Source organism: Ailuropoda melanoleuca, chromosome 3 (assembly GCF_002007445.2).
Source record: "Ailuropoda melanoleuca isolate Jingjing chromosome 3, ASM200744v2, whole genome shotgun sequence".
NCBI lineage: Eukaryota > Metazoa > Chordata > Mammalia > Carnivora > Ursidae > Ailuropoda > Ailuropoda melanoleuca.
In genome coordinates, this window is record NC_048220.1 from 53,085,619 (window position 1) to 53,106,075 (window position 20,457).

General features: G+C 35.0%; 1 protein-coding gene across 3 annotated transcripts in view; it reads right to left on the reverse strand.

Moving 5' to 3' along the window:
• Positions 1-7: 7 nt before the first annotated feature.
• Positions 8-20,457, reverse strand: part of AP3B1 (adaptor related protein complex 3 subunit beta 1) — a 263,254-nt gene continuing 242,804 nt past the window's right edge. For 2 of the 3 annotated variants that reach the window (XM_002920289.4, XM_034656410.1), the window contains 3 exons: positions 17,441-17,538; positions 12,005-12,143; positions 553-706 (listed from right to left, as the gene is read on the reverse strand). In XM_002920289.4, the coding sequence (XP_002920335.1) occupies positions 553-706; positions 12,005-12,143; positions 17,441-17,538 (391 nt within the window). Of the gene's footprint in view, positions 707-12,004; positions 12,144-17,440; positions 17,539-20,457 lie in introns of all 3 variants that reach the window. The other variant, XM_034656409.1, reaches the window with a different exon arrangement.

Sequence of the window (20,457 nt, forward strand, 5' to 3'; positions counted from 1 at the left end):
ACAAATGTTATTCGTATGCTAGTTTATTATTCAGAGATGATTTCATGATGAGTGTTGTCAATAACCAATTACAATACCAGGCAATTCACAGAACAAAATTTTGCAGAGATCTTGTTGTTTTTAATTCTAAAAAGTGTGCTACCCAATTTTCAGATACCAAGCTGAGAGGCTGTTTAGACTATTTCTAAGCTAATTTTTGCTTACACTGGGAGAGAGGCTGATTTCCAATGACCTTAAAATACCCAATTCATGTCCATCGTTGTGAAAAAAGAGAAGGAACAGGAGAAGGACAGAGAAAATGCCACATGGATTCAAGAGTTGAGAAAACTGACAGTAAAATATATGTTCTTTGGTTAGCAAAGCGAAAAGGGGGAAAGTATTGCATACATGATAGATACACACTAGCATTCTAAAGCAGGAGACAAGAATGTCAAGAGTGTATTCTTCCCCTGCTGCCAGATGGAAGGGCTATTATTATAAATGAAAGGCAGCAGTAGTGGATGCCAGGCACTTTTGTTGTGTGCCAGATTCTGAAGTCCAGATGCAAGCAGGTTACCCCTGGGACAGGACAGGCTTCAGCTCCCGCAGCAGAACAGAACCGATCACGGTTCTCTCTGTGTTGATGATAAGCTGGGCTGTAGAGCCTTCCTTCAGCTCCACAGTGACGAGCATCAATGACCCACTGTGCACAGTTTTAGCTGCAAACCTGAAAAAAAAAAAAGAGAGGGCTTTTATCATGATGGGGGTAGGGGAAAGGAGACGGCACATTTTAAAATAATTGTTTTCTCAGTAATTTCTTACAGGGTCCCTACTGCCAAAAACCCAAAGCCAAGCATTCTGAAAAATCAATAAGCTGCCCAGCACCATGCTTACCACGAGCAGGTGATTTTAGTGTACTGCTAGAACAGAACAAGAAAAGGAAGTCTATTTTACTTACGAGTTTGGACAACGGGTATATGTGAATAATTCTCCATTAATATATATTGGGAATCATTCATTTGATATTCAACATTTCACCATGCATAGGGCCATTTAAAATAAACCACTGTATTTTTAAAACATATTAAGAAAAGGTACTTTTCTCAAAGAGCTTGAAATTTTAATTCCTCATATGTGAAAATGATTATGCAAGAAGTGAGGTAATTTTATGGACATTATAAAACTCATATCATTTCAAAAATTCAAGCATGCATGTTAAGATATTCAAATTCAATCTCTAATGATGGTGATGACATGTAACAAAATCACATAACAGCCAGGTGCAACACCACACTCTCTCTTTTTAGATTTTTTAATGTTCAGAACTTTAGATACTTCTTTTTGCTTTAGAATAGAGGAAACTTGAGGTCTAAGGCTCCATTACTAAATTCCAAGACATGAAGAATCTACTAATTACATGGAATTAAAAGCAAAACTAGCCTTTTAAGCACTGCAATTGACTGAAAAGCCGTTGGAGGCACAATGAACTTCTGTCAATCCTGCTAATTCATTCTGCACGCACAGTTGAGCCCCAGAGACATGAAGGAAGAGGACGGTACCCTCCTAGGCCTCCATTTTCCACATGGAGCATGTTCCACACATTTGGGGGGGGAGGGGGTTTGACTGCAGGGATGACTGGAGAAAAACAAAGTTGCCGCACATGAGCTTTTGAAAACACTAACAAGTGTAGAGCAGGTCTGTGACCTGCTGTGACCCCACTTTGCAGGGCCAATCCCCTTTCCCCTTTCTGTATGACACGTGTCTGAATCTGAGCCATCTGCCTCAATTTGCGCAACATCTTCAGCCACAATGGCACCCAGTTAGCCCTGACGACAGCTCACAATACATAAAAATAAAATTGCCGCGCTGACAGCACGCTGCGGACTATTCAAGAGCAAACCAACTGGTCAGTGTCTCATGTCTGACAATTAGCATGGGCCTTGCGCAGAGCCCACGGTGTCCTCAGGGATCTGTTTAATTACCATCAACATAAAAGAGGGAGTTTATCAGGAGACACTCAGAAAAACTTCACTCCCAACTTAATTAAAATATTAGCCACTTAAGCAGGAAGCAGATTCTCTTTAAATGAAAAGTAATTTCTTTTTTGAGATTTAAAAAAATGACATCAAGATCTTTTAACACATTCAATTCTTTTTTTCTGAAACCTAACAAGCCATTTTTGACCTAAACAGAATCATGAAAATCAGTTTCCCAACGATAATTAGAATAATGACGCAAAACAAATACACTAATTTTACGTAACTGAAAGTATTATCAACACTTTTAGGTTGCACCTTAAAATGTGAGCTGGTGGACTGTTGATAAGGTATGTTAGAAGCCTTCCTGTCATTTATTTGTGTATTTTCTACAAACATGGAAAGCTACTCTCGCCAAACACACTGAAGACTGGTAAGGAGTCCGACAGAGCAGTTTTTCTACTTGAGAGAAGCAACTGTAAGTAACCAGTTTAGGAAGAGAAATCATACCAGTGTTTTTAAAGAGATTTTATAAAGCTCTCATACTATACACATCTGTGTGCTCTTCAGAGGTCCACACAAGACATAAGGAACTACACACCGAATTCCATCTTTTAGAGAACACAAGTATCACCAGCCCCCGGACCTTCTTTCCTATCACCCCTGACAAGTCTATGCATTTCTTTTGTCCACATTTTTGAGGTGGTTCTGCTTCACAGGAGAATCCTGTTTCTGTATTTCTGTTAAGCCACGTCTGTCTGTCTGTTAAATTAAATGATACTAGGTGGCTCCTACTCATTTATGTAACTTCCCCCCCCCCCCACAGATCTGGTCATCATCAAATCTTCATTCAACACATATTTCAACAGAGGTCCCTATTTCTGACAGGGTTATAATTATGTAAACAATAGTCTTATTAGTCCCTTTATTTACTTAACACTTGTGTCTTGGGACTGCAGAGAAGGAGATTATATCTGAATAGGGACACAAAAGCACCTGAATTTCAGGGCTGCACAGCCCCAAGGCACATTTTATTTCTTTTCTATTAAAAACTTAAGAGTCAATGGCACAATAATATATACTCAGAGGAGACAAACGTCAATTCTGACGTTAGTATGTTTACACAGATTAAAATTAGTGTCTTGTACATGTTTTTGAAACCCTATTACCACAAAATTCTCAATACTGTAAAGAATAGGGGCATGAAAGAAAAGAGGTCTTTGCTTATACTACGGTGGAAACATGCTAAGCAAATCATCCTAGCAATAAAATCTCTTAGCTGGTGTAAAAGCTACTGCCTTTTTACTAGGTCTCTGTTCTAGTGGGCACAAATGGCGGAAGCAATGCTTTAAAGCAGAAGACTAGAAGATCAGATGTTCTGACATTCTCATTTCACAGTTCAAAAAGGATGTATTTAATTGGAACACAGCATGATTACACTGGTTTGTTTTGGTCCATGAAAAGCAATGCCACCCCCTCCCCCAATTTATTAATCATTTAATGCCCGGACAGGCTATGCTTTAAAAATACACTGGAAGACAGTTATGGAAAGAGTACCAGTTAATAAATAACACATAGCTAGTTTTGGGATATAAGCAACATTGATTATAAAGACAGCTTGCACTTTAACACTTCTATGCTAAATTTAATGGCTGACATCAGAACCTCTGTACTTGACCTCAAACGAAGATGTACATTGTGACCAAATTTTTTCAGAAGGCATGTGAAGTTTTTGGATCACGGGAATCATAATTGCAGCTGCTGTTTTAAGTGCTTTGTGTACTGGGCACCCATTTGATTCTACGAGGCAGATCACTTTATAGATAAGGAAACTGGGGCCCACAGAAGTTGAGAAACTTGCTCATGGGCACACGGCTAATGAACGGTTGAGCAGGAATTTGAGCCCAAGTATTGTGATTCTGGATTATACACATTCTCAATTATGCAAAATGCACTGATAAATTAAGGTTTTTCTTATTTACTTAATATGCATATAATCTATTATTGTTCCAAAAACTGTTAAGAGGGAAGATTTTTCCCTTCAAAATTGTGTACTTGAATTTGTACCATTATGGAATTCAAAGCATCCTGACTTGGTGCTTTGTCATAATAACTTTTTAATTTCTGCCTTTAAAGATTTAAAAATTTTAAACATCCTCCACCTCCTACTCCCTCAAAAGACACAACGGCAATGAAAAATATAAAACCTTCTTGAATGGAGCTGTAACATGGGGAGGGGCTTCCAGGAGGCCAACCAACCTCGAATACCAGTAACACCACAAATGAGAGCAAATAAGAGGATGACAGTTAAAGATGTATTGCCTATGTATGACGGGCTCCATGTTATTAAAAGGATACCATCTAGGTATTTTTCATAATTTTTCATTTTCATTCCACCACCAAGCACTCGCTGTTTGTAATCACCAACTGAGAAGGTAAAACTGTTTAGATATATCTGTATTTCATTTCATTACATGCCTTTTTGTCTATTATCTCTAGCAATTGACATTTAATCTTTGAAGCTTCTAAGAATTCTTAAAGAAAAAAGACAAAATAAGCTGCTTGCCAAACCTAAATGAAGATACCACTTTTCTAAAAAAGTTAATTTGTCTTAACTACTGACAGAATTATGAAAAAAGCTCAGATAACAACAACAAATTTGTATAAATTTATTATCTACAATGGCCTTATTCCCTCATGCACTTAAACCACACTTTTTTTTTTTAAGATTTATGAGGAGCTGGCTATGGACCATAAATGTTCTTTGTCAGAAGGAAAAGAAATCCTACAACTCAATTGTCTGAACAACTGCAATTGTTAACAGGACAACATGAATTAAAAAGTATTTATCTGTGAGACTGCATCACTCTCCAGAGTATTCACAAACATAAAAATATTTAAGTAGAATCATATTTGCTACATTTAATGCAACAGCTCTAAGACATGCTTTTTCTTTTCTTGGATAGTCTTCCTGGTTTCTGATTTTTCTATTCTGAGTTCAATTTTCTCGTGTTTTCTGTTCTACTGGTTACCAGAAGCTGTGACAATGGCCCACTCAGGCTAAAACTTTTTTTTTCCCCCTACTCTGTACATGAAGCCTTCAATTACTGCCTGCTGAAGCAGACAGAATCCTATTAGTAAGAAAGACGATCACAAGATGCAGTGCCCTGCCCTAGCTGTATAAAAATAATTAGTCCAAAGTTGACAAATGTGTAATGAAGTCGCACAATCATTATATGTAAGAAATACGGGTTTGAATAAGCCTCCTAACATCAAATACCAAAGCATGATGATTTGGAGCACTGTTCTCCAAAAAATTTAAAATGATAAATCCTTATTACTTTGGGTTAATACAGAACATTTTAAACAGAGAATTTGTAAGTTGTAAAAAAATTCCGTTTTGTTGACTATAAAATTGTATTTTAAAGTTAAGCCCAACCTAACAGAATTAATACTGAGGAAAAAAATTACATGTGATTCAAGTTTAGGGAATATTCCAAAGCAATGTATTTTTCCCTATTATTTTAAAAAAAAATCAGCCAGCAATATTATAGTATTTTCCTTTAACAATCTGTTGAGAAGAGTTAAAAAAAAAAATGAGCTACCATCATAAGTTAAGACTCTCTGTATTCTGTTCTAATCTTTAAACATGGTATAAAAAATGATTCTCCATACTATCTTGTTAATGACACATTCTCTTTCTTTATACAGGAAAGCTAAATAAATCCCTAAGTGTACTTTCTTAAAGAAGACATGAAATATTCTAGTTATTCCAAAGCATTTTTGGTTTGTCTATTTGGTGGGGGTGGGAAGGGTTGGGCCTTAACAGAAAACCAAATAGTAAAACAAATAAATTCTTACCCCATTCTATTTGATTCCTTATAAAACTGTTAACCCAGAAGGAAAACCATTAAGAATACCTCTCCTTCATTTCTACATGAAAACAGTTATATATATCCCTATCGGTAAAACTGTTACATTATAGAATATTACCGCACAACTGGTGGAATTAAAGAAAGCTTAAATAAAGAATGTTTAAAGCAAAATCAGCTGTGTAGTTTGGTTATTTCTGAAATATCCAAATTTGCTTTCTGTGTAAAAATTAACTGAGGTCCACATTTGTTTTTCAATGAAATGCTGTTCACAGAGCCTGCAGAGATCAAAGCAGCAGATAAAAAAGCAGTGCTGCCCTCTAGTGGACAATCTCCAACCTGAGCAAGAACTCTGATTTCTAAATAGGTTCCACAAATCTTTAGTCCCCTTTGAGATTCCAAATTTGTTATACAGGTGAAAAGACCAAAGCCTAATGACTGCTTACAAAAAAATATTGTTTTAAGACAGCTGAAGTATGGTTACTGTAGTATCAGGGCTTAAAAATTAGGCCAAGACACTTGTTTTCTATTATGGTCCTTCAAAATTACTTGCTATTTAAATATTTTATAGTTACTAGGAAAAATGAAATAAAACAACAAACAAAAACAATAACACAAAGGTTGAGCAACCCAAGAACAGAAGAAAGGGAAATATCAAAGACCCCACCAAGAAGTGACTACACCATTCATGTTTGTAACCCTAGCACTAAGAAAATCTGTCACAAGTCTTCAAAAAATATTGAATGAAGGACTTGCACGGCATAGACATCTTATGATGGAAATGGTAGTATATACCAGTATTTCTCCTATTAATAATCATTAAACACATATGTCGTAACAGTGATTTACTGGATGAGCTGAAGGCCTAGAAATGAAACAAGTTGTTCTTTACATGTACTTCAATTGAATAAAAAGATTTCTGATTTTAAACCTAAAACAAACTGTCTTTAAATATGTTAGTAAATTAAAAAGTTGACTGCCGGGATGCCATGTATACACTGTTCTACCCACAGCACCAGATTTCCCTAATACTTAAGGACCTAGGTAACAAGAGTAAAACAACGTTCATTCTATTAAGACTGTAATTATTCACAAGCTGCAACGTATTCAAAATTTGCAAATTCAAAAAGTGACACAGTAAACAAGATACAAACACAGATTAAGATATACGGGGCAGGGAAAGGACTGTTAAGTATTGAATACAAGTTAATAATGAGAACTGTTTTGGGTCTTATTGAATAAGCTAAGAGCTAAAACAGAATCATGGCAGAGACAAGGCTTTTTGTTTTCACTCAAATTATCACATTTTTCCCCTCACAGGGTCAATTTGTTATTCATGAAAGGGCAAGATGAGTAGATAGTATGACAACTCTTTTTAACAACAACACTGTTATTGAATGTCAGAATTCCGGAAACTGGGTTAAAATGTGAAATGGTTGGGACTGCTGAAAGACAAACTTTTACTTGTAGTCTGAGACTGTTGCACAGATAGACTGTATGTAATACACTAATATAATTAACAATATACTCTTGCTGGAGCACAACGGCATGGCTATAAGAAAAAATCAAATCAAACATCTCATCTGTTAGCATCTCTTAATAACTAATCTGTAAAAAGGAAGTGCATAAACAGGAAAAATATACTTTAACATGTGTCATGTAGCTGTCATTAACTCTTGATAATACAAGGTAGCCTCAAACTGTAAACCCTGGAACATTATTGGCCTTATAACCGCTTGGACCACTGGCTAAAATGCAGGTTCCTGGGCTTACCCCAGATGTACCAAATCTGAATCCCCGGATGTAGGTCCCAGGAATCTGAGTTTTACACAATCCTCCACAGAATTCTTTTGTACAGAAAAACCTTAAAGATTTTGGAGCTGCAGATTTTTAGCTTTCTGCTTTTTGCTCACAGTGTATTTGTACCTTTATGAGAGGACAAGCAATGTATGGTTCCTACATTGTTGAATACAAACCTCAGCCATAAACCCTTACTTGATTTCTTTTTCAGAGGAACATAAGAAATTTTTCCTGGCCCTGGATGTACTTAAGATTCCCATTACTAGTGTCTTTAATTCTCTTTCCCTAAACACACTAAATATTGACATTTACCCTTTGCAGTACATTCATATACTGGTTTACTACTGTTCACTATGCCCTTTGTATATGCTTTATTTATATATTAGTTTATTAGTACTGTCTTAATATGCTTTAATACTTCCACAACACATAGAATCTCACATGTTTAAATACCAATATCTAACACAGAACATGAAGATATTCAGCTCCATGGTTAATAAATGTTTTGATGACTTTTTAAATTCTCATTTCTGTATTACCCCTTATCATGTGGTAGCTGTAACATGGAAAATAGCAGGTTGCCATAATGACTAAGTCTGTAGATCTCAATGGGGATGGTTTTGTTCTCAAAGAGCAGCCTTTTCAATCACCAAGCAAGTACCAGAGAAATGAAAGTAAAGTTGTCTTTCAGTAGTATACTGGTTGGCTTTCTGAGACCACTGCTCATTTAGAAAATCAAAACTAAATGTCACGTAACCTAACAGTAGATACGCATTCTCACTGATCTTGAAAAGCAGTTAATTACGTAAGGAATGCTCCTGGTTTTTAAAATGAATTCCATAAAACTTGTGCTCCTTTAACTGGCTTTTTTTTTTTTTTAAAAAGATTTTATTTTTATTTATTCAACAGAGATAGAGACAGCCAGCGAGAGAGGGAACACAAGCAGGGGGAGTGGGAGAGGAAGAAGCAGGCTCATAGGAGAGGAGCCTGATGTGGGGCTCGATCCCATAACGCCGGGATCACGCCCTGAGCCGAAGGCAGACGCTTAACCGCTGTGCCACCCAGGCGCCCCTTAACTGACTTTTTCTTAATGGAGGCCATTCTCTGTTGATATGTAGGAACCATTTTCTGCTATGTATTCAATTAAAACGTCTCCTTTACACTCTTATGCACTTCTGCATATTAATGAAGATTCCCTTTTTCTTATATAATTCTTATATTAACAATTTTTAACTTGGCATTTAGTGTAAAAACTATTCAAATTTTTAAGAGTAGTGGGAATAAATTATTCCAAAATTAAGGCAGTGGAAACTTTATTCATTGAATGGTCAGAAAGAATACTCTGATGCTTATTGAAAAGTCCTCTCAGAAATAAAACACCCTGACACATTAAACAGAACATAGGCCAGCCAAGAATAATTTGTTGTACTGAAATTTGAAATATCTTAAAATACTAATATTCAAAATGCTTTTCACACTTTTTTTTTTAAGTAATCTTAAATCAGTTACCATTAATAAATACAAGAATGGCTTTGGTCCTAGTCTTCATCAACTCAAAAAGCAACTGTCACAGAATAAAGGAGTTGCTCAAAAAGCTTAGAGGGATTTCAATTTTGATATTGGCAATTAAATAACATATATGTTTAGATATATAAATTCATTAATTCCGGAGGATAATATGATACTGAACACTACAGCTAACAACATGAATACAACTCAATAAAGTGGTAAACTGTTCATTTCTGTTATTATAATGTAAACAGTAATTACTATTTCATTTTAAATGACATTAAGAAAGGCACTGGTACAGATTTTACTAAAAATTGTTCATTTTTGTTTTAATTGTTACTGAATATAAAAGAATGGCAAAAAAATGTTACATATGCAGGATGATAATTTTTAGCAATTTCTATATGAAATATACAAGTAACTCTAGGTGTTTATTACCTGGAAGCTTTCTGAAATTTAGAACATTAATACAGCCATACTTTAACTATGACAGCAAATGCAAACATTTTCAATTACATATCAGGAGACTTGTGAGGCAAATTAAGACAGCACAACTTAATTGTAGATAGGCATGTTTTTCACTTTTGACTCCGTAGTAACTTGGGCTCCTCCCTTAAGTTACAGAGCCAAACACCAGACTGCTGATCATACAGCTGGATTAGAGAAGTGTCAAGACATTGCAGATGTGTATAAGGACCATAAACATTAAGTCTGAGGGCAATCTCTGCATTCCAAAGCCAAATATAAACAGTTCTTAGTTGTGTGTCTTCCCTGCATTAGTACAGATAACTGAGAATTGACTATAATTTAATCACTTGAACAGGCATTAAATTCCAAACCACCAAGACAAGTTACAGGCAATCGCTCTAATAAAAATTACACAACTGTGCTAAGTGTCTTTCTTAGTCTATTTCCCAATAAGAAGGTAGATTTAATATTAGTTGGCTTTGAGAAGGTAATTTAGCTGTTTTCTTCTAAGAAACAAGAATCTGGAAAGCTGCCACTGCTTTCAGAAACGTTAACCCACATATTAAACAAAACAAAAAATAAATTAGAAGTTCCAACATAAACAAGGGCTACCATATGTCTTTCTGTACATCACAGAAGTACAGGCTGAAGTATTGCTGGATACTAGATGTGTCAGGTAAAATTTCATATTGTATAAGCTAAAAGTTACAGTTGACAGATGATATTTTGGTGTTTCAGGAATTTCAATAATTCAAAGTATCCATAAATAAAACAAAGAACTTCCGCTACAGAAAATCACCCAGGAAAGTAAAAAGAAGTATTTGAAGCAGAAAACAAAGCAGGAAAACTCAGAACCAAAATATTTTCATTGAAAAGCCTTCTGTTCACTTTTTCCCCTACTGAACAACATTAACTGATAAGTTGTAGTTGCATGGTGGTACCAGAATGATGACCTAATATCCATTTTATTATTTTATCATCACCCTATGTGAGATAGATAGGGCTTGTCAAAAATTAAGAAATGGAAGCATCAGACCTCTTAACAGCTTAACTAAGGACCTTTCTCTAAAAACAAAACAAAATAAAAAAAAACATAGGGTAAATTTGTTTTTTGATTAGCACATGCAGTTTTCACTCTGTTACAATCAGTAGATGATTTTAGGCAACTTCAAATAATGGCAGATCAAGACTTGAACTCAGCTCTTCTGAGGCCAAGACCAATGTTCTTCCACAGATAAGACAGAACTTCAATACCCCTTCTTTTCCTTGCCACCCCTCTCTAAACAGATGAAAGTCCACAAGAAGTTATAACCTGTCTCAAATTACCAAGCCCAATAATAGCAGAGATAAATCTAAAACTCAGATCAACTGTAACACTCTTTATAAGAGGGCTCTCTTATCCTTGTATTAATTTGAAAACATTTTTTTAAGATTTTATTTTTAAGTAATCTCTACACCCAATGTAGGGCTCAAACTTAAACAACCCTGAGCTCAAGAGTTGCATGCTCTACCAACTGAGCCAGCCAGGCACCCATCCAAAAAAAAAAAAAAAAAAAAAAAAAAAAAAAATTTTTTTTTAANGGTCTGAAGCCATTTTTTTTTTAATTTTAAATTTATTTTCCATATACATGGATAAAGGCAGAAGTATGCCATTGGCAGTGGAATGGCAGAGGAATTAAAGATGGAATTAATGAATTCCTTTAAGCTCACAAAGGACTAAGTAACAACTGTGTGTTTGTTTAAGGGGATCATTTTTGTCTTCACTTTCATTTCAAGCTGCTGGCAAACATAAGATCACAAAGAGGCAACCACATTAATCACATTTTCTGCTACCTTTAAGGACAAATGATTTGGATCTCATGATTTAAATGCTCAGTGGTGAAGATATATCTGGTCTGAGAAACAGAAGCTGCATTTGGCCCCATGCTGGTCTTCTAGTAGCTCCTTATTACTGGGAGCAGTCTCAAGGGACCTGTAAAAAGGAACTCTGTATATGGTATTCAAACTTCCTCCATTTCAAGTAAAAAAGTCCAATTGCACTGCTTTATTATAAAACAGTTCTTCCTGGAAATCCACTGAATCTAGTGAAATAGGATAAATTCTCAACCATATCTCATAAAAGGTACCTTTACAAATCACCAAGCTATTATAAAATACAAGTACACTGTCCTTCAGGACAGTTCATCCCAGTGTACTAAGGATTACATGAAATAGGGAAGAGAGCCTTAACACAAACTAATCAATCAAATATCTCATCAAAAACAAAGGGACGGGGGCAGATATAGGTTTCAGGGTTATTGTTTTCAAGGAAAACTGTGAAGTGAAAATTATATATTTATACATATTTATTATACATATATACACACAAGTTATCTACACATCATGCGTTGGTGAACCTACCTGTGTATATTATCTTGGCCCGAAGGGACTACACCTACATTGGCTACATTTACAACCTTCTGAAGGATCACAGAGGGAGTGAAATTCTGTGGTGCAGCAATGATTACAGTAGAAGTTTCATTCATTCCTGTTAGCATTCCTGTAAGAGCAAAAGAAGGCTCCCTTTTACTAATTTCTTTATGAAAATTACATTAAAACAATTTCAAGTTCATAGCCAAAAATTAAAAACTTAAAAAAACCCTACTCCAGGATATAATTTTCAAGATAATTATCACAGAATTAAAATAATTGCAAATGTTATAAAAATGTTAAAATCCTGACTGTGTAGGAAAACGTGTAATGATACAGTGGAATATAATTTTTAATAAATCTGATTTTCAATACTATAAGATAAAAATGTAGAATCACAAAGACTCTATTCAATTTCAGTCCCTTTAAAATATACTCAATTAATTTGGATGATGTCAACTATTTATGCTTTTATTTTTTTTTTAAGATTTATTTATTTATTTATTTGACAGAGAGAGAGAGGGGCAGGGAGAGGGAACACAAACAGGGGGCGTGGGAGAGGGAGAAGCAGGCTTCCCGCTGAGTGGGGAGCCCAATGTGGGGCTCAATCCCAGAACGCTGGGATCATGACCTGAGCCGAAGGCAGACACTTAACAGCTGAGCCACCCAGGCCCCCTTATGCTTTTATTTTTTAAGAATTTATTTTCCTCTCTTTTTCATTCAGAGATCTCCCTCACCAAATGCTGCCTAAGAACAAATCAAAGTGATTCTGGAATAACTAACAACATTACCTGATGAATGGCCTCAACTGATGGATCAAAGTTATCTTAGCAATGGCTGAAAGTCAATGAACAGTTATGGGGTTCTAAAATACGCGCACGTATCTAAGTAGCTATATTACATTTATACCTAAATATAATAGTATTTGCCTAGTGAAAAGAACCTAGTGAATAGAATAAAAACACCAACCGAAATTTCTGAAGCAAAACATTTGGAAACAAAGGGGAAAATGTGAATGGAAAACCTTTTATTCCAGAGACATTTTAAAGAAATATTTAAGAGAAAAAAAAATTAAGCAAAATCATGAACAAAAACCATAGTTAGCATATGACATGCCATTAGTATCAGAATTTCATGTAAAAATGTTCAGTGAACAAATTCAATAACATGCCAAACACCTGGAACAAAAAATGAAATTTAGTACCGAGGTTAAAAAAACCCAAATTATAATAAATGCCATCTACCTGGATCTGTGATGTAAGTCAACGACATCTAATGGTATCTAGTAAAAATGATTATCTTTTGAGACATCTGATATGTGCATAAAAGTTTACAAAATTTATGAAAATGGTAAAATTTGATTTTTTGTTCAAAAGGCCCTGAATCTTCAGGGCTATGTATTTAATTTGGTTATTTATTGCAAATACAACCTGAAATTTAAAAGAACCCCTATGATTAGGAGCATAGAGATTCGAAAGCCCAACACTGTAAAAAGACTTACCTAGCTTTAAACAAAGAGCAGGTTTTACTAACCACTTTCAAACTCAGGGACACTATGCTCTGTCTTAGACTGTTTAACTTCAATATTAGGCAAAAGCTTTAAAAACTACACAAGCAGTCAAACACTGCTTTTAAGTAAAGCACAGTGGCTGCTGACATAACACTGCTGAGAGATGTGTGTACTCATTTAGGATTTAAACCTTCTCCATTAAGCTCTATTGAAGAGCAACTGCTGAATAAATGAATGCAACTATGTTTATGTTAAAAGCCTGTTTCCCGCAGCATGTAATTAAAGGAAATGTTGTACAAAGCCAGTACTTTTGTCAAGCTCCTGTAAATGGAAAGATGGATAGCACTCAGAGAAGTGAATGCATTGCTTCATATTTAACCTTAACACTCTTGTCATTAATGGTTTGTCTAACTTGGTCTATAAAAGACAAGGTACTGCTCCATTGAAGTAAAATTTAAAAAATCAACTAAACCATGCTTTTCAGAACAGAAGATTCATTATCGTCAGCTAATGTATTGGCATAAAGCAAAGTAACATCCTATCAAGTAAGGCACACATTCAATCTGCCTTCCCACCCCCCTTTATTTTTAACTCATGCTGTTTTATTGTTATAGGCAATTTGTACCACTCAGCATGACAGTGTAAACTGAATCAAGATTAATTTACATGCAAAAGAACACTTAGGAGAGCAGCACGGTAAGCAAATGTATTGTCTCGATTGCTGAGGTGGAAAAAGAACCTGGAAAGAAAAAAAGGTGCTCTAATTAAGGGGCATCAAATATGATTGCTTGTGGTAGTTAAGGGCCAGAAAATAGTAAATGTCTGACCATTTAAAGAATTAGCATCTTGCTAGCTAGGAAACCATAAGATGGATGCATAAATCATAATAAAATTAAGTAAACATTCTAGGTTTCTTAAACCAGAGATTTTTCTAAATGAAAATATATCAGGAATTCTCAAATTAACGAGAAAGAAAAATATGCCAAGGTATCATTAAAAGTTTCTCCCACAAAAAAAAAAAAAAAAGACTTTAGATACCATATAGGCTGCTCACACATCATAAAGGTAAAGTTACCAGGAAAATACTTTGAAATTGTCAGACTATAGAATTTGTTGCTTCATTAGAATTTATCTAAATTTTGGAGGGGCAGGGGGACAGAGTACTTAATTTAGCCTAATCAGCTGTACTTAACTGCTAAAACGTAAATCAAATAATATAAGAAAAAATTAAACATTTTCTCTAAGTTAAAGATTTCTAATTTAAGAAAATGAGTAATAGGAGGCAGTCTGGAATAAACAGGTGGCTTACATCTCTTATAATAATTAAAACTGCCTTAAGAAACCAAATTTTTTTGAGAGGATCTCATGTTATTTACAGTACCAAAATTATTCCATAGCTAGATCATTAACTAATTCTGCAATGCTCAAAACTCAATGAAAAAAATTTGGCTTCTGGTTTAAAGTTCTTAATATGAATATTATAGGTAACTTCAGTATCTTGGAAAAACCAGTCTTTCTTTTAGCACTTTGACCACCAACCTTATAAACATGCATGTTTAGTCATGGAACTCTAAATGCAGCATCCAAGAAAAAAATGAATAGATCAGGCTGCATAACAGAAATAAAACCTTTTTCGTTTTAAAATAGGTTAATATGCACAATGTGTTAGATGCACTCTTATTTAATACTGTACAAACTTTTAATTATGTACATCTTTAGTGTAAAAATAGAACAAAATTCCTCATCTTTATGATTTTTCCAGTTAAATCCTAATTAATCCATTTAATGCATCTCTTAAACCTTAAAATATATGCCGTGTGACATGAGGTATTAAGTATCTAAGTTCATTTTACTTAAAGTAGAAAAATTATGTAATGTATGCATGCAATGACACACACAGGTGCTTTTTAAATTTATTGGTATTTTACCATCCAGAAGTTTGAACTGATAAAATCTGAGGAAACGGATGTTTAAGATTTTCAGTTAGTGAGTCCTTTCTAGGTATCATTTGTTGAAATAAGCTAAGTTCTTCCTGGAGTAGTAAAACAAATAACATGTGTAAAGTTCAGAACTGAGACCTCGATTACCAAACCAGCTGAAATCTATAAGTAAAAAGATGCTTTCGAAAAGACTCTTTAAAGCTGTGATAAATTTGCCAGCATCAAGTCCCACATCAAAGACTGAATTCAGTAAGACAGAAAGAATGATACAGAAATGCCGAGAGACTTGCAAGAATTTACAAATATTTCATATAAACAAATTTTCAAATAGCTTTATTCAGAGTAGCCTTTCTGCTCTATTAAACACAGCAAACAGCTGCCAGATTTATTCAGACAAATAATCAACAACCATAGAAGTAAAATGGCAGAAGAAAAAGGAATTTTGGCAACAACTCCACAGAGGACCACAGCTGTTCTGCAAGCGTACCTCTCTCGTGCGCTCACGGTTCTGTATGGCTAGTCAGGGAAAAATCCCTCAGTCACAGCAGAGCACAAAACACTTAATCGAAATATCAAGTATTCTAAACCAAAGCTGAGGGATAGAAAAGGTATAAGATAATCTGCTGCTTTAGATATACTCTAGTTGCACTTTTCAAAAAAAGACTATCCCCTTAACAATAAATGTGCCAAAGCCTTATTTGTCACTTATGTGCCACTCACCTGGGTTTGCTGAGCAGGTGTAAAGCAGAGAGGCAGGCTTTAGCCAGCAAAGGGTAAGAATAGCAAATGTAAGCATCAATTCATCAATAGAAAAATGAAATCATAAAATCACAAAGATGATTTTCTTCTATAGCAATAGTCAACTTCCAAGAAAAGCAAATGCAAAGAGGGGTTTAGTCATTCTTTTTTATACTTAAGAATAATGCAGAAAATAAAAGATTACTGGTAATTTACAGTTTTATATGAAATTTTCTTTGTGAGATTCTTCTACAACAGGTCTTTGGAACACTGGCTTATGGCAAAAGAAAAAAGAAAAAAACCAGATCTTTGGCACTATAATGATGAAGTGCCAAGAAGCATGTGTTTCTCCTTAGGTATAGATATTTGTATGTGCCCAGTACTTTCTGGAAGCATGACAGATATGATTTAATGACCTCAAGAAGAAGGAATCTTTGTATGATAATCCCTCTTGAGAGAATATGGCTTACCTTCACTAAACTTTAAAAAACTGCTGATTACACCATTTAAATATGCCTTAGTTTTATATTATCTCTAATTCAACACATCAAGTCACAGTTATTTCCCCTTATTTATATAAGAAAATAAAATTCATTTTTATTAGCAGATATGCTGGACTTCGGGATAAGCACAACATATTAATACTTCCATTCTGCTGAAAATACTTTCTTTTTAGGTGCATATCTTAAAATATTTCAGCGCTGATACAGCCGGGCAACATAGCATTTCTTTACTATAGAATTAGGTCAAAAGAAAATGGAGGTATTTTGATGCTGTAATTAGAACTTTATCTTCAAGAGTGAGGCACTCTAATGTGTACAGGGAGAAATACATTAGTAGGACATGAAAAATAGTTCTATAGTGAAAGAAAATACAGAGCCATAATATTCATAGTGGTAGAACTTTGATAAGTCTCAAACCCCTCACATTTTCACTAATACAAAACATGTGAGTACATTATTTGGTTGACAAACCCACAACTCCCAGAAGTGAAAAGTTAATCATGAATCAATTTATTAAAGACATATTAATCAATTTTCAAGTATGCCAGGAATGTAGACAAACATGTACTTTTAAGGTTATTTTATAGAAGTAAAGGATTCGCAAAAACTGGAAGATTATTCACAGACATCTTTTAATGGCTATGCATATATGGTAACTTATTTTAGAGACGAGAAAGAAGAATGAGCACATATTATTTGGGATGTCAATTTCTAGTAAATTGTAGTAGTCTCTCACCTTGCTCTTTCTTAAAATCCTTCTCTGACATGGCCACAGGTAAAAGCAGTTCTCCAACAGGTGGCTGAATATTAACACTGAAGCAATCATCCTTGGTACTAAGAGAAAAACATATCAAAGCTGACTAAATGCTGCATAAACATTCTCTTTAATACTATGCAGTTAAATGTAATTAAAACATATGCCAGCATATACAGTATAAGATCTTCTTGGCTTAACTAGAACAGCTAAAAAGGCTTGAAAAATTTTTCAACACTATTTGCAGAGAAATACATCTGTTTTATCAATTGGAAAACTTTGGTTTTTTTACAGAAATATGTAGTTATAGTAAATACACCATTTGATGTAGAACTTTTAAAAACAGGTAAGCATCAAGGTCACACATACCCATTACTACCAAAGGAATGCTTCATGCAGCTCATAAAGAAGTAATATTTTCTCTTTACTCTGTATGTTTTAAGTATAGAAAATGGAATGCTTTAGTCTTAAATGGTTAAGATCTCTTTTTAAAAATAATTTTTAAGGGTGCCTGGGTGGCTCAGTTGGTTAAGCATCTGCCTTTGGCTCAGGTCATGATCCTAGTGTCCTGGAATCGAGCCCCACATAAGGCTCTCTGCTCAGCGGGAGTCTGTTTCTCCCTCTCCTGCTCCCCCTCTTATGCTCTCTCTCTGTGTCAAATAAAATCTTTAAAAAATTAGTTTTTAGTAAAAACAAATGTAAAAAATAAAATGGAGTGGCCGTACTGTGTTTAGATATGTGCTAATAAAGTAATACCTCATCTGCAAACCTGCTCTTTTAAAACAAAAATTGTCATTTTTTAAGTAGTGCTTTTCATTAACATTATTGATCAACATGTGGTAAAAGTTATTATTTGAAATGACAGGATATGAAGAATTTAGGAAAGGCAACTTTGTACCCATATCAGATACAATAATAACACTGAGTGCATTTATTTTAATCTTAGGACAGACACTATTCTCTAAAAAATTATTAAAATTTCTTCAAAAAAATTTTTTAGGTTACATATTTCAAGTTAGGTTGATAAGTGTATCAGTGAGGAATATGTTTGGCTGCAAATAAGCAGAAAATTCAACTAAGAATAGGCACTTATTGTTTAGTATACAACAAATCCTGGAGTTACCAAAGGCTGGTTCAATGGCTTAAAGATGCTGTTGGGGACCCAGGTTTCTCTAGCTTTCAACTCCACCATCCCTAGCGTGTTGGGTCTCATCCTCACAACCACCAGATGGCTGCTACAGCTCCAGGTAGCACTTTTACATTCCATTGAAGAAGAAATAGTGATAATGGAAGAGTAGTGAGTAAGTGAGTCAACTACATCTACTCCTTTTTATCAGGAAAGATTCTGTCCCCAGAAGGACTTCTACTTCCACGTTAGAACTGTATTTCATGGCCAGTGGGAAGGTGGACAGGGAGATGGGGACTTTGGGTAAAAAAATAACAAACATGAGGTTAAGAAACACTTTTTATAAAAAGGAAAAAAGAAAATCCATGTTTATGCTATTATAGAATGTATTCTTATAAGCTGCGTTCTATTTTTTACGGAACAAGGCAAAGACCAGACTTTAAAAAAAAAAAAAAAGAATGTTTTGAATTATTCACATGTGGATTGTCTAAGGCAAACCAACAAATTCAATTTTTTATTAATTCAATATACATCCACTGAATACAAACTAGATCCCATATACTGTGCAAATACCTGTGGACCGATTTTTATAAAGAGAAGTGAGACTGACCCTAAAAACTTACAAGTCAGTGAGAGAGGAAGAGTTCAATTACATTTATAAAATGGTAAAAGCTACATTAGAATGATATGTGGAGAGTATTATAGTCCACAGAAGAGGGACTGATTAATTCTGCAGGAGTGAGGTAAAGATACATTTCCAACAGGAGGGAGAGGGGCATTCTAGGTATTCTAGACCTCGGTTGTGGGAATGGTGAGCAGTGCGGTATGTCAACAGATGAGGCTGGGGCGTACTGTAAAGAATACCTTCTACATTCATGACCATTCACCCTCTTCTCCCAGGACAGTCCCAGTGTGTGGCTGTTGTCCTGAAATCCTGTTCAGTTAATGTCTCCCTTCACTCTCTAAAGCGTCCTGATTTGCATGACAAAGTGTATGATTACTTCATGCATGTAACTAAGACAAAGGTGTTTCAATGTTTCTTGAACAAACAAGGAAAACTACTAGAGATTTTCACAGGGGAAAAGAAATGATCCTGTTGTATTTTAGAAACTCTGGTGGCAGCACGTAAGTAATAGAGGAGAAACCCAAGGCAGTAGGTTAGTTAGGAATCTAATTTAATAGTCTGGGCAAGGGTTTTTACATAGTGTGTTTTACTTAATAATTCCTAACAATCAATGATTCTAAGAGGTAGCTTCTGTTACCTCCCTACTTATTGATGAGAAATTAAACACCACATCCAAGGTCACACAGCTAGCAAGTGGCAGTACTGGGATCTGAACTCAGGTCTATCCTACTCCAAAGTCTGCTATATGATGCTGCTTTAGATCTATTTTTTTAATTCTGCCTTATAGGACTGCACTCCTGGGGCAGGTAGCACTGAGAACAGGGGAGATGGGGGTATTTTAGAATTAAAAGGGAAAGATACGATGATGGATGGAAGGGACTTTGAAACTTCTAATGTGAAAAACAGGGAAAATGACACTAGTGAAAAAGTAGAGTTTTGGGGATTAAACAAAACGATTTGGCTTTAATCATGTTATATTTTGAGTATCACTGAATTATCCAGGAAGAGATATTTAGCAGATAATTGGAAATACAAATCGAGAATCAGAAAAGAGGTCAGGGCAGTATATATGAGTTTGGAAGTAATCAGAACAGTAAAGGGAAGAGCTGAAGCCTTACAAAGAGGTAAGATCACAGAGTAAAAGAGGATACGCCAAGAGAAAGGATAGGGTGGAATCCTGGGGAGGACCTACATTTAAGTAGAAATGGAAGAACTGCAACTTGCAGAAGAAACCGGCAAACAGTGGTC